Source organism: Rhopalosiphum maidis, chromosome 4 (genome assembly GCF_003676215.2).
Source record: "Rhopalosiphum maidis isolate BTI-1 chromosome 4, ASM367621v3, whole genome shotgun sequence".
NCBI lineage: Eukaryota > Metazoa > Arthropoda > Insecta > Hemiptera > Aphididae > Rhopalosiphum > Rhopalosiphum maidis.
The window spans coordinates 28,917,457-28,933,209 of NC_040880.1; the positions used below are offsets into that span (position 1 = coordinate 28,917,457).

Below are 15,753 nucleotides of genomic sequence, written 5' to 3' on the forward strand. Positions count from 1 at the left end.
ATTATTTTTAAAATAACTTAACTCAACGAGTTAAAAAAAATCATTAACTTGTGCAACCTTATTTGTTTCTATGCATTAACTAAACCATAATCAATAATTACACAAATTATATTACATGTGAAAAAATGTAGATAATGCATTATGTATTTATGCACCTATATCTTAGAAAATCAAAATATAAATCTTTGGGTTTCAACTTGTAAAAATCAAATTATGGGATCAGTTACCTAACTGTATAAACCTATAAACATTATAAACTAAGTCTATGGTTAAGTGTATCTATACAGTAGTACCAGTTTTTTCAATATTCTAAAGTAAGATTTAAACGCAATTTTTTTGTCGTTGTAAAATAGTGTTTCGAAACGTAACTTTTTAAAAATTGATTGATTACAATACAGTTGTAATTCGAGTTGAGTTAAAGCAGGAACAAAACAACTAAATGTTTTTAAACAATAATCGAAATCAGACAAATCGTTCTGCAACAAAAAATAAAATATGAATAATTACAATTAGGTACTATAGCAATATAAACAGATATCTACATATAATATTTCACTCAAAAAAAAAAAAAGTTTTGAATTCAAGAATATTATTTCAAATTTCAAATGAAATAATATAGGATGAATACCGAGCTACTGATTTTTAGAACTTTTACTATTCTGAAATGGGTTAGAATAAAGTTTGTTACTTAATCTACTAAAGTATAATCTAGCACACCGAGTTATTGTTGGTAACTCGCCAATATTATTTAGTTCCGGGAGTACCTAAAATTAATTAGTGGTATAAAATTTAAAAATTGGTTGTATACTTGTACATTAAATTAAATCATCAAATAAATTAATCTGAATAATAGATTACCTATCAAATGAAAAATGTATTAGAAATAAGTAAATTACCTACCCTATTTATATTAACGTTTTAAAATTAATAAATATTAATCATAAAAATGATTATGGTACAATAAGTATTAAAAGATTAAAAATGATTATAAATAATTATTTATGTTTGAAAACGATTATAAATTATGAAAAAATAATAACATGACGTTTAAAAATATTATCATTTGGAAAATTTTTCATAATTTTTCTTAGAAATTAGGACCATTGACAAATATTCGAAGATAGGGACGTACACGGGGGAGTGTTTTGGGTGTTCAAACACCCCCCGAAACACTTGGGTTTTTGCATGGTTATTTACTTATTCAATTTTAAGGTTAATTTTATTATATCAATATTTATATTTAAAAAAAAGTATTTTAAGTATACCTAATTTTCATAAATTTTTTTTTGTATATATATTAAAAAAATTTCTAATTTTCTATAACTGATTTTAAAAAACACCCCCCAAAACTTTTTTCTGCGTACGTGCCTGCTCAAAGATTAAGTTTTAACACAATATTTTTGTACAAAATTATATAGGTATATAAATAATTATAATTATTATTTATATTTCATATACTTTTTCCGTGGCAGTCTTTAACCAATTAATGCAACGAAAAGGTCTACAACTACTCGCGACCTAAAGTATACGACAAATTTATACCATAAACTATTGGCTATTAATAATATAACCAATTAATATAATATGTTTATAATATTAGAAATTATAAAAGAAATAATTTTAAATCGTCAAAAAAATATGCGTATAAACTATTGTGAGTTGTAATACTACATTAGTTGCCTATCATTGATATAAACAATATAATAATTATAATAATAAATATTGTCAATATTGACAATACGCAGTATAAAATACACGTTATACGCGTGAGCTGGTGAAGGCTATCGATTTTTGAACGTAGATTTTATTAAGAAGACATAGTCACAGGGGCAATATCTAGGCAATTCTAGAAACGTTTAGTTGCTATACTTTTATAGTCTCTAATATGTATAATAATATATAATAATTTTCGTTAAGACATTCGTTCGTGTTTTATGTTGTTCTATTATTATTATTTATTATTATTAATAATGTTTACCAACATACATTAAATATATTAAAACTAATAGTAATACATATATTATTATATTACCAATGCAACGCACGGTCCTAATGAAACATTGTCGATGGTCAAGACGTTTAAATGCAAAAGTCTAATGTATGGCAAACATCGGTATGTCAGATTTGCGTCGAATATTTTTAGAGAAACCAACCCTGAAAATGTAATAAAAAAATCTTTTACTCTTAATATCTAAGAGGAAGTCTGTTAGCAAGAAAATCATCAATTATGGTGGGATAAACCGTTGGCATTCGGTTGAACATATAAAAATGGAAAATAAAAAGAGATTTTTCGTGTACGCTCCGTTACTCGTAGTTCCATAACTCCTGGGACGCTGGCAAATAACTCTATATACGGGAATATCCATTTGGCATGCTGTAGATACTATTTTATTTCGTTTGCCCCAGGAACGTCCTCGGGGGGGGGGGGAGGCGAAGCGAATGGGACAGTCACCCCACTCATTTTTCCTTCAAATTTTCGTAATTTATATTACTACCTATACTAAATTCGCGTGTTATACATAAACTATAATAGCTATATAGACAATATAAATAAAATGTATGAAGTTTGTCCCCACTGATTGTCCACTACATTCTCAGAACATCCCGAAGTGGCGGCCTGACGACGGTCGACTCGGTGTCGTTACACGAATATGCCCGCGAACACATATTACGTATACATGTTATTTATATAATATATTATAGAACCCACGATGATATGATCGATCCGACCTCGCTCAACCGTTACTGTGTACAATATGATTTACTTATTGCACACAGGAGTATACCTTTGAGATTCGACACCGGCAACGCGGACATGACGTCGTCGTCCAGCCAGACGCAGTTGTCGATCCACAGACGTCTCAAGCCGACGAGATTATCGAACAACAGCCGCAAACCACCGGCCGTCAGCACGTCACCGTTTCGGATCCGCAAGCTGGACAACCGTTGGCCGGCGCGCAACACGCACAGACCGCCGTCTAACGAACAGTCCAAAGACGTCAGCGATTGGTACGCGCATTCCGGTATCGCGAACGTCCGGAGTAGCACGTCGCGTCCTTCGTCCGTCGATGATTTCGCCACTATCGCTCGGTTTACGGCCAACGTCCTGATACGCTTCATTTCGCGCAACGACTCGGCAAATTTTCGCAGACATTCCGCGTCATCGCGACTGATCGTCAAGTTCAACGTCAAGTGCCGGAGACCGTGCAGCCCGGACACGGCCGCGAGTACACGTGCCGGGAGGTGATTGATCTCCAACCACTGCAGCGACACCTATGCGTGATTGATTTTCTATGATATTATAAAACGTCTTATACCAAAATGTAATAAACACCTATTTGAATAATTTAATGTTATTTTTAAGTGCTTTATAATATCATATTGTTATGTTGTTATGAACTGTCGACGAACAAGACTTTAACGCTGCGGTCTATGCTTCATTGCGTTAAGTGCTATTTTTATGAAACATTTTTAAAGTTAAGCATAACTGCATAACTATATATAGATATGCATAGGTACACGAGTCAATAAACGACTTAGAACTTATCAAGACCATAAGTAATATCCGATTTGATAAAAAAAAAAAAGGCAAGGGGTTAAAATTATACTTCTTGAAGATTCACCACTTCGTGAATTATTACTATACTAGAATATATTTTATAAAAACAATAATAATGTCGCCATCATTACCTGGTATATTATTATACATTTATTGGAAGGGATATCTTTTAAATGGTATACGTTATTACTTATTACACTGTAACAAAGTTATATTTTTCTGGATGAAAATACGAAACGACGATGTCATACATTAGAGCTACCATACATATCTCAAAAAAAAAAAAAAAAACCGTAAAAACGGCGCGGCATTTCTATAACGATGTAAAGGTCACCCGTGCGCTAAGACTCACCTGCAGGGCCAATGCCGATCCGAGTTGTTCGCAGTCGATCGTCCGACACGTGTACAGGTACGGTTTGTCCTGGCTCAACAGCAGCGACTTGAGCCGAAGGACCCGGGACCGTATCGCGCCGAACACGTGACAGCACTGTTTCAACCGTAGGCTGTCCACGGTGCGGGCCGCGGTGCCCTGTAGGTAACCGACGATTTTGGCGTCCGACAGCCCGGCGTTGGAAATCCTGGCGACGGCCGCGTCCGCGGGGTCCAGCCACTCGTACGTCTGACAGTTATCGATGCCCACGTCCGCGGCGTTCGGGGCGCAACCCATCAACGCGTCGAAACACCCGTCCGACACGCCCACCCGGTGCAAGCGCACGCTGCGCAACGCGAGCATCGGTCGTCGGGGCTTGTCGGCCACGCACAGCCGGCCGATGTTCTCGAGGCGCAGCTCCTGCAGACCGACACAGCAGCCGGTGATCGCGTCCAGGAACGAGTCGGTCAGACAGCTCTGGCCGTCCAGGTGCAGCGACACTACGGACGGCGGCCAACCGGCGCCGCCGCCGAACACCCTACCGATGTCCGCGCGGTTCGTGCCGCAGAACTTCAGGCACAACCGTTTCCTCCGAGGCTCGCGCAACGCTTTTTTGAAGTCTTCGAACCGCCGCCGCCGGTCGTCCACCCGCAGCCGCTGCACCGGAGCGGTGTACACGAACAACTCTCGTTGCGACAGCGCCGGGTGCAGGGACGCGTACCGGAACGTCCTGTTGACCAGGGCCATCCGGCGCCGATCGTCAAACGACAAGTATTCCAGGATTTCCGTGATTATCTGTAAAATCCACGCGTGAACGGAAGTACTGGTACGCGTCTGGTATTCGATCTTATATATATATATATAATATAATGGATGTATATAAATAAATAGGTACATTGGGTACCTTACCTACTGTTCATTATACGGTTAGTCCGAACTTGCAGAGTATACCTATTAATAATACATTATATATATATATATATATATATTAATATTTCATCTACACACCTCAGGCGGCAACGTTTCCATTGCATATATCAGTTGTCTTTTCGTATCTATAGGTATTATAAATCTTAACAATATAGTTATCGACGCACCAGTCTCGTATCGTTGAATGTTTCTCGGCTATCGCTAGTCCGACATGACGCATTATTAGATCAAAACATTAAATAATAATATACTAGCTCCGAAATTAAAAGGCCACACGAGTGTAAGGCTGTATCATACCGACGAAGAATTGCAAGTTGTTATAAATACAGTAGACAGGACGAAACGAATATTATTTGATTCCAAAAACGAAACGCGTAAGTATAATATGTGTAGGAACAATATTTCGTATTAAATTGTGCCATAGATCGTATATTTATGTAACCATAGAATAGCACTAGCACATACAGTATATAATCAGACCAGAAACTAGGGACTTGTACCGGGATAAACCGGATCCCGTGTAATACCCATTAATAGAAATTCCATTAGTAAACACAGAAACTCATTTAAGTATTTGATCATTAATAATGATAGATTCTTCATTACTTTATTATGATTTGTATGTGTCCAGACTTATTCACTCATCGTTCGCATTTTTATGAATAAAACGTGTTAAATGAACATTATAGAATATACAAACACATATATTTTTTAAACTACATAACACGTATACAATTTATAATTATACTATTATATAAATAACTAAATAATTAGCTAATATTACAGTTTGTAATATGATCCGAGTTGACATTTATAGAGCCTTAAACAATAATAATACAATTAAAAAAAAAAAAATGATAATAAATAATATAATATGTACAGTATAGGTTTAGAGATTGTTGAAATTTTTTTTATTTTTTCTACATTTTATTACGGTCTTATTTATAGGTATTGTAAAACGCGCTGACTGATGATGTAAAAATAAGAAAAAACGAAGAGAAGAAAATCCAAAAGCTGAATTTCTTCAGTATAATATAATCAATAATTGTATACAATATATAGAAAAAAGCTATAATAATATTGAGGAAACTTGTATGCTTATAATATAATATCATAATGTTGTTATTTAAAATGTGTGCAAACGTTTATATGGCACTCGTCTATCGATAAACGTTAATATGTATATATCAAGACTCCGATCAACGGACGATACTATACATAACTTTGCTATACGTTAACGTGCTAAAGAATCGCGATTTTTTTAGCGTAAATATTATATAACAATAATCTAGGTGTATAATATAATATATGAAATTATATTAAATAGATCGACAGTGTCCATATAATATGTATAGATCTTTTGGACATTTTTTCGCGTTTATTATTTCCCGAGTATATACATAAACATTATTAATAATATAAGTATTATAATATATTATATTCTTTATACAACGATTTTATGTTTATAAATATTTACCGATCTGCGAATACATATGCATTTAACGCACACAAATATTACATATTATTTTATCATATAACGTCGTTGATATTACAGGTATTATACATAATATTATAATAATAGTAATTAAATAGTGATATTGTCTTCAGCCGCTCTCGGGGTGATATCACCAAGTCAACAGGTCAGTGACATCACGCCGAATGCACAAAGTGCGACAAGTCCATATAGTTACGTTACAATAAATTATTATTACCTATGTAGGTACTATAATATCGTTGTATTAATTATAAAAACATAAGTCATAATTATTTTATAATAATATACGGCTCGGACGCTTATTTTTATACTAATACATGTATACAAATTTAACATAAAAATATATTTATAATTAATATAAATTATCATTACATGTTTGGTTTTTTTCATCAATGGCATATATATATATAATATTATATATATGTGTGTGTGTGTGTGTGTGTGTAGGGTGTACAGCAATAACAGTGTAGGTATATATAATTATTATTTTATTGGGGTACGTGTAAACGCGTTTTGTGTTCTCAGTCTGTGTCGCTTAAACGATGATAATAATAATAATAACACATATACAGTACACGTGCGATATTCATCATCTATACTGTATCGTAAGGTTTTCGTCATCGTCATCATCGGTAGTAGTTTGAGCGGCTGCCAATGGTGTACGTGCTCAGCGGAATGCAACCGGGCGAGAACGTCATTTCGCCCTGCTGTTGTTCGTAATCCACGTCGTAGTAAATTCCGCTCTGATTCTGTATGGAAAAAAACGATAAAAAAAACAATTAGTAAAAAAAAAATAATATAAAAATTATCTATGGCGATCGTTGAACAAATAAAAGACTTTGGGTAAAAAGTTCGGGGAAAAAATAAAGGACAAAATATACTACGTTTGAAGAATGTTTTTTATTTATTTAGTATAAAAAAAATAAAATAGATTAAAACTATATTATACATTAAATAATTACAATAAAGTATTTATAAGTTAGTCGTTATCAACAAGTCGTTGGTATAATACCTATGATTTTATTAGATTTACTATTATTTTCTTAGTCGGTATTTTCATATTGTAGATTGTAAAATGACTGTATGCATGTTTCACCAATTATATGAACTACTCGTAAGTATACATGCACTAATTTAATATAGGAAAAGAAGTTGGAGGTTATTATCAATAGTAATATAATCCGATTTTAATGTATTCCATTTTGTTTGATGTTACTATTAATAAGTAGTAAGCTTTTTTTAAACAACTAAAACATTTTTTTTCATAAATGTTTTTTCTTCTGACTTTATTTACGCGTATATATATTTATATATAAACCGTAGTTCATGGACAGCGGATCTTTTAAATCCTGACAGTAAATCTGGTAAAGGTTTTAAGATCTATCACACAGACTTGAGAGAGTATGGGTGTAGGCTTCTAAAATAATACCAATGACACGAAAATAAATAGGCTAGCACATATTTTAGTATTTAATACAGATTGTACCTATATAAAAATATCATTTATGACGTTAAGATCTTTTAGGAGATTCATCTGCATGGAATCGATAAGGCTATTTCTATATTTAAGACGTTAGATATTATATTATGTGCACATATCGGACAGGTTACCGTTTTATTTATTATACAGTTATGAAATACAAATAATAACAGTGTTCTACCGCCGATCTGACGAATAACAGTCAGTTCCTAATAACCGTCAATAGTTATTAAAATATTTAAAGAAAAAAAATCAGTGTATATGCGGTTATACCATTATGCTTTAATTAATTTTAACGTAGAAAATATGCCCAATGTCATTATACCGATGACTAGTCGATTTTTTCACGTCAATTGAAATATATTTTTTTAATTTTTTAAAACAGGTAGCTATACTTAATTAAACTACGTTAATTAAATTAACGAATTTATTGATTTTTTTGCGAATAAAATACTTTGAGAATAAATATTTTTTAAAACGATTTCGTTGAATAAGAGTTTTTTTTCACATGACTTTATTATAAGCAAACGTTTATGAAAAGCAAACAAACAATACTTCGCGAAGAACTAGAACGCAACGAGGTAATGTTGCATATAGACATATGGTTGTAAATTTGTCATCGGTTTTTTATACGTTTATAGGTACAGTGAAGACTGCAATCGAAAAAACTATTTTATAATATTATAATTGTGTATTTGTGTGTACTGTGTAGGTACACTTGGTTATTTCTCGATTTGTTGTGAAAACTGGAAATTATTCTAGACGGTTTACAAATAAATGTATTTTGCTGAATAAGATACCCTAAACAACTTCAACAATTTCACTAATTTCATTATTCGTTGTCTCAGTCTGATAAACTTATCAAAACTCTCATATGGTTTGCATCCACGAATATTATGTACCACGTATATTTTGAATTTTTCAAAAAGCTAACGTTTCAAAAAAATGGGTTTACTTTCAAAATAACCACCTGCTCATAAGACAGAAAAAAAGCTATATTTTGGTGAGAGAGGAGATTTAAACTACTTCCCTACCAAGAATGTTAATGTTAAGCCTTATGAACTGCAGAGCGTGTACCAAGACTGAATTTACATTTTTTGAAACACAAAAAAATAATTTATAATTTGTTTTTTATTTTGTTAGTTTTTAAATAAACAAAATTAGATTTACCAACTGATTATTTTGTTATAAGTAATTTTATTTTATTACTATTATTAATATTTCCTCAACATTATGCTAAAATAGTATATATTATACTAAAATAAAACCACGAATTTTTGAGTTTCAGTTCGTGGTTCGGTGACTTTATCCCCAGAAGGTCGGGTCCCACGACCTACGTTATGGTCCCGTCCGTCATATTTTTGGTAGATAACTGAATGGTCACAATTATAATAATAGTTTAAATGTTATAACGTGGTTATAATTTAAGCTAGGTATAGCATTATACGCGAAATCCGTTCCCTTGTACGGCTTTGCTATAGAAAAAACAATTCCATCTCTAGTCCCCCGAGTCCCCGCGACCGATTAAAGCACTACTCCTCTTTAGATGATCACGAATGCATTATCATAGTACGTTGTATATTTATTTGCACGTGTCGGGCGTAAAATATATTAATGTACTTATTATACTCACGGCCAAGGAAGATCGGCTCTTCGGTCTGGACGAGGTCTGAAAGCTGCGGCCCAGCAGATCGGTCCGGTCCTCTTCTTCGCTGGTGCTCGACTCCGGCGTGCGAAATGCATGCGAAATCGTGCTCGTGCCCGGCGGCCGAAGCCTGGGCAGCGGCATCGGTGCGCCCGCGTACCCGAACATGTTCGACCGCATGGTGCCGTTTACCGGTTCGGGCTAAAAACCAATTGACGGATTATGTACGCGGACACGAGAATTGTTATTATTGGAAGGAATAGGGAACGCAGTCGGAATTCATTTTGCGCGCGCCATAAGACGTAATAATCTATCGTACGCAACAATCGTCTGTAATCATAATATCCGGTTTTCTATCGCCGATGATACACGACGATACATTGCGACCGAACGGTTTTCGTCTTACCATACGCTATGTTCGACAAAAAAGATTTTCACCCGAATTCAATATACATTTAGATCACTAAACACGTCGCTGTATAATATAATATGGATATTATTTGACCACGACCATTACCGTCGTATAAATCTCCAACGAGTGCCCTTATTATTTATTATAATCGTGGTTGGGACGTTAATGATGTATGAGCTATGACTTTTTCATATTTTTTAATTTGATCGCACACATATTGGCTGAAGTGCATTAGAATAACTGTACGAAAATACCAATATTGACAAAAATGATTACCGACGGATAATGTGGGCAGAGGCATTATATTATGGTTGTACTGTATTATATAATACTTACGGCATAGTGGTTGGCGTGCGCCATGGCGTCGGCGATTTGGGCCCATCTCATGCGGTCCTCGATGGATACCTGGTACGGCGGGCCGCCGATCACGGGCGTTTTCACAGTGCTGCCGCCGGTCGGCATGTACCCGAACACGGGCGAGCCGACTTTCTGCTCCTTGTTCCAGCGGCGGCTCCACGCGCACAGACACACCAGCGTCAGCACGATGATGGATATGGCGGCAATGGAAGAGCCGACTGCCACGCTCAGTACTTCGCCGTCGATCTCGCACTGCGATCCGTAAAACGATCCCGAACACCTGCGACGGAAGACAAACATTAATGATATAGATAAAAAAAAAAAACAATAATAATAATAAATCTCGACCATTGCCATTCGCTTTCGGTCTTATAACCAGCCTACACTTTAAAAACAATTAAAAAATAGTTTAATTTTCATAAAACCGTCAATGAGCGACCGTGGACAATATAAGAAAAAATAATGTGACCTTTTTACGTTTTTGTATGCGTTTATCGTTTCGGCAATACTCCTAATCGTGGATGTGAAGTTTCGAAACTTACTCCTTCACCCAAACATTGCATTACAATGTAGTTTTTTCAAAAATAACGGTTTTCGAGGCCTTCATAGTTTTCAATAATTACTGTAGTGTATATTTTAACTATATCAACACAGCAAAATTGAGGCAGGATTGATATAGTACAGGAAAAATTAGGGCCACCAAAGTATACCCTGCGATACTCTAAATGGCTCCCCTGCAGTTACAATGTTGTTTTTTAACAAGTTTTAATGCTGATAGGAACAGTGATATAATTGGACTTGAGTTTTGAAAGAAATTAACGTCGTGGTCTGTTTAATTAAAATTTCTAAACTCTGCCTATATTTTAAACGGAATGAAATTAAACGAAAACTACTTCTACATGTACCATAAAAGCTAGGTGTGTATGCTTGCGCGCTGCAATTGTGTAGTGTAGTAAAATACGCAGTAAAATCTATAGCAATAAAATTATTTAAAACATTTCTTTACATTCTATCTGCGTATTCTAGACACCCATGAAATTGCGAACAAATCGTTTTTTAGACTTGCCTTATAATATATATTTATCAACACGTATACATTATATATTGTACAATAGTATTTAGTCCTGCACGTCACACGTGTCTTTGTTCGCAGATTGTCATCGATATTATTTTTAGTATAATTGTATTGAATTCAGAGTAGTTATGAAAAAATCTATATCACACCGAGATGTTCAATGAAAACAATTTTAAAACAACGTATTTTCTTCAAGCAAATAATATAATACTATTATGTAGTTATTAATTTAAAGTAGCTAAAAAAATGTATAAGTATATTGATACAAACAAATTATTAATACGACATAGTAATATATTCGATGTACCGTTAACCATACACATACATTGTGCACTCGAGCAACTAACCGGCCATCGTAAGGATGTAATATACCTATGGATAAACGTGGGCGTCTATAATTGACGTCGGCGTGCGGTTTTCATGTGAACAGAATCATATAATGTTTATGTATATTATTATACATCATCGACCATGATTATAACGACGTCTAGTGCACACTGACCTACAAATTTTTGCGTTCCTACCGCAATCTCGCATTTTACTGTCGTGACGGCGATTCGCCGACGATTTCGTCCTGTTCCTTGCCGCCTTATCACTTTTTATGATCTACAACCGTGTAAAACGGTAGTTCCGACTTCCGAGTGGTGCGTATTACCTATTTTAAATGACGCTGCTGCACGCGAACCAAATTTGTACAAGAACAATAAGTACCCATCGTATTGTTGTGTTACTGTGGCATTATATAATTACGGTGGGGAGGTTTTGGGTACCGTATCCTAATATCTATCACGACTACATTTATGTACTTATTTAACATTAACACTACTATTGTATAGAATTATTTAAAAATATATATATAATATAGTATATAACTTCAAAATTAAAATTATTGCACTGCAGATATATTTTATAATGTTGTATTAACGAACGACGAAACCATATCAAAAACGTTGTATAATGTAAACCTTTGTATTATCATGTACCATGCGATTATTTATTCTCTGAATCAATGCATATTATACATTTATATATTTGCATAGATTATTATATACATATCATACAATGGTTATATTGAAATGTGCTTATAATACATACAAAATTATAATTTTATTTTATTTTTTATTTTGGGAAGGGGGTAAAGATAAAATGTATAAAAATGTCATTCCCCGCAAAAATGATCAAATTTCGTAATTAATTGATTGTGTTGACGACGATCATTCGTATAACATTATTTGTTTATAGTATTTTTATTTCTATTGCAAGAAATAGTAGCGCTGAAATTTTTCACATTTGCAATTTACGTTTTAGGGATGACAAGGCCACGGGGATATGTAAGAAGTACAAAATATTCGGAGGACTTAGACAGTATCTGTTTAGTCTTATTATACTATTATAATATTTTATAATAATACTATTTTTAGGCAATTGGTGTAAAACATAATTTCGTCGATTGCGAAATTGTGATTGTAATGGTAGGTACTTACTTGCACACCGGCTGTCCTGCCTGGAAGAAGCATTCTCCCCGGAGGTTACACTGGCCCGGGTCGCAAGTTTCGCAAGTCCGACCACTGCGCTGAGCATTTCCAATCCATGGGTCCCTGTAACCGTCTGGGCACGCGCATTGGAACGTGCCGAACACGTTCGTGCATTTGCCCAACGGATGGCAGTCGTTCAGTTCCGGGCTGTTACACTCGTCAAGATCTGTTAACAAATCAAATAGAAAAATGTCATACAGTCCAACACACATGACGTTTTTATACAAGGTAGCTAGGTTTACTGCATATTACAGTAAGTACATATATATTTTTAAATAATAGTAAATAATGATGGCGTTATACCATGAAGTTGAGATATTGCGCCGGCCGGCGAATCCACCCACAGGCCGCTGGTGCCCACGTTGTTGTTGCGCCTCTGCAACGCGCCCGTCAGTTGTTTTTGCACGTCTTGCTTGACAGACGACCGCAAGTGTTCTGCGTTCTCCGTCAACTGTACCGTAGCATTAACCATGACCGGCATGCCAGGTGTCGTCTTGGACATGTACACGTTGTTGATCTTGACGCCGACAAACGTATCCGAAAACGGTGTCATCGAAAACGCCGAATCGATCTGCGAGATAAACGTATAACACTTATGTTATTACTTGTTACTTGTCAAGTAGATATTAGTATATTACGCGAGTATAAAACGTGTCAGGAAATTTCTGATTGAGGTGACTTTTTTTTTTTAAATATCAACTTTAATGAACAAAATAAATTATACTACCTATAATTAATATATTTTATTAATAATATATAGTGTACTAGTGCCGAAATTGAGATTTCGGGGTGTAACTAATAATATTGGAAACCATTTGTATAAAGGAAAAAACTAAAAAACCGAGAAAAATATTGAAAGACATAAATCAATTTTCAGTTTCCTCCGCAGAATGGACAATAATCTATTATTATTTATTTTTAATCGGTGTTTATTATTGACACGCATCACGCCACTGCTAATCCTTTAATAGATCATAAACTAGAAACTTTACGATTGTCTTAGAAAACTACTTACGATACGCCGATATGGTATATACTTAACCGAACAACAATGAAAAATACTATCTATTCTACAATTGTCGGTATTAGGCAATCATTTTTCTAAAAACTAAAACTAAAAATATGAAATACATATAATATAACGCAACAAGCGTCTACATCCTTACCGCTCTAACTGCTTCATGTTCAAGTTGTTGGTATTCTTGGGTCTCGGAATCCTTATACTTTTCCGTCCACGTGATCTTATTGTCATATAACCGATCAACGCGTAGCGAAAAAACGATGGATACGATTCCTGAAAAAAATTTTGAATAAAAGTAGGTATTCACAAATACAACAATAATGGCATTATTAAAACAGGTATACATAACAGGTTTTTTTAATCATATGAACGTGCAGTGGCCATATTATTTTTATGAAGAAAAATTTGGAATAAAAAATGTTGGTTTAGCTTTTATAAAAAATCTAAAAAATATTTGGTAATTTTTGATTTTAAAGATATTTTGGAGATAAGAGCCCGATTTCTGTTAGACAAAGTATATTATTAGAATTGTTGATGATCGTACGGATTCGTTTATTATTATACACTGTGCAATACGAAATGTCTCAGGTTAAAATCACTGTCAATATAAAAATGTAAAAACGTTTTTTTAATTGTTTGTGCACACGTTTTTTCTTTTAGGCGTATATTTTATAGGGTTAACGCGATTTAAATGGGACTATTTTTTAAAAAAGAATAGAAAAAGCGTCGTATTCAGAATGTGTCAGATCAAACAGACATGAAGCTTAAAAAAGGGACAATCTCATTTTAAACGAATCATACGGTTACCGTCCATTTTTATTATTATAATACACACACACACACACACCGACATATATGTATTTTATACTGCAACATTTTACAGAGTGACATCGTCAGATCTTTTGATCTATTATATTATATATTACTCTATATATTATAGTGTTTATAAATCAAAAATGTTGTCGTACGGACTCGTTTCGCAGATATGAGTATTATAATATTACGTTACATCGATGAAATTTATAAAATCTGATCGTACCTATAAATAGATAATAATTTAATTGAGTATTGAAAAAACAACATTAAATACTCACTGTGACACGGGTCCCGGTGCTTTCGTCTGCTGTATCCGGGCCTGCAGAGGCACGAGGACACGCCAAGCTCGGTGCGGCACCTCTCATGCTGCGCCGCATCGCACGTCGTATCGTCGCCCACGATGCAAGTGTCGATCCTCACTGGCGGATGTGTAGGCCGTTTCCAGGCTGGCGCTGACGGTTTGCCACCGCTTGGCGGCGACGGCGGTGCTGATCCCTGCGGACTGGACGCGCCGTGTGGCTGTAGCACTTGACTGACCGAAAATGATCTGAATGGAACACAAGATAACACACATTAAGATATAATTCCGAATATTATAAGTCATAATAAAAATGGAAAATAAGATGATTGTTTGGAGTTTGAAAAATATTCAACAAAAATTTTGATTTTGATATGTTTAAGAACATCAATCACATTTTCTGCGGAAAAAAAATAAAGCACAGGTTTCACCAGAAAACTTGAATACCTACGACTTGATATAATAACTAAACTCCTATAAGGTTAAGTTATATAAAAATAATTTTGACCTAATTATAATATCTTTTGACAAAATGAGAAACCAAGATTTTTTTTTTCACTACTATTAATATTTATATTATTTTGGTTTAGTGTAATAATGTTTTTGTCATATATTTTGTTAATAATGAGTCCTTAATTATATTATATTTAAATTTCTTTTATAATGCAAATATTAAACTATAAATTTTGTCCATTACGCAAATTCTTTTTATCAGTTAATTTATGTGCATATATAATTGATTTTAAATGCATAAAGTTCC

General features: G+C 34.2%; 2 protein-coding genes across 2 annotated transcripts in view; both read right to left on the reverse strand.

Moving 5' to 3' along the window:
- Window positions 1–269: 269 nt before the first annotated feature.
- On the reverse strand, window positions 270–4,676 carry LOC113548690. The gene is made up of 4 exons (XM_026949706.1): window positions 3,912–4,676; window positions 2,787–3,273; window positions 2,033–2,154; window positions 270–476 (listed from the first exon to the last, which is right to left on the reverse strand). The coding sequence occupies exons 1-4, from the start codon at window positions 4,674–4,676 to the stop codon at window positions 270–272; spliced, it is 1,581 nt and encodes a 526-aa protein (XP_026805507.1).
- Window positions 4,677–6,723: 2,047 nt separating this feature from the next.
- LOC113548960 overlaps window positions 6,724–15,753 on the reverse strand; it is a 36,008-nt gene continuing 26,978 nt past the window's right edge. Inside the window, exons 5-11 of the mRNA XM_026950074.1 lie at window positions 14,974–15,242; window positions 14,025–14,152; window positions 13,162–13,429; window positions 12,808–13,024; window positions 10,228–10,528; window positions 9,468–9,680; window positions 6,724–7,103 (exon numbers count right to left, since the gene is read on the reverse strand). Coding sequence (XP_026805875.1) covers window positions 6,981–7,103; window positions 9,468–9,680; window positions 10,228–10,528; window positions 12,808–13,024; window positions 13,162–13,429; window positions 14,025–14,152; window positions 14,974–15,242 — 1,519 coding nt within the window. The 3' untranslated portion in view covers window positions 6,724–6,980. The remainder of the gene's footprint in view (window positions 7,104–9,467; window positions 9,681–10,227; window positions 10,529–12,807; window positions 13,025–13,161; window positions 13,430–14,024; window positions 14,153–14,973; window positions 15,243–15,753) is intronic.

What these genes read in the sequence shown, in the direction of transcription:
- LOC113548690 (XM_026949706.1), bottom strand. Translation starts at nt 4,676, where the DNA reads ATGGCCCTGGTCAACAGGACGTTCCGGTACGCGTCCCTGCACCCGGCG. An exon ending in GCCGGTGTCGAATCTCAAAG is followed by an intron (nt 2,155 to 2,786) that starts GTATACTCCTGT and finishes TTACATTTTCAG; the next exon opens with GGTTGGTTTCTCTAAAAATA. An exon ending in TAGGACCGTGCGTTGCATTG is followed by an intron (nt 477 to 2,032) that starts GTAATATAATAA and finishes TTTTTGTTGCAG; the next exon opens with AACGATTTGTCTGATTTCGA.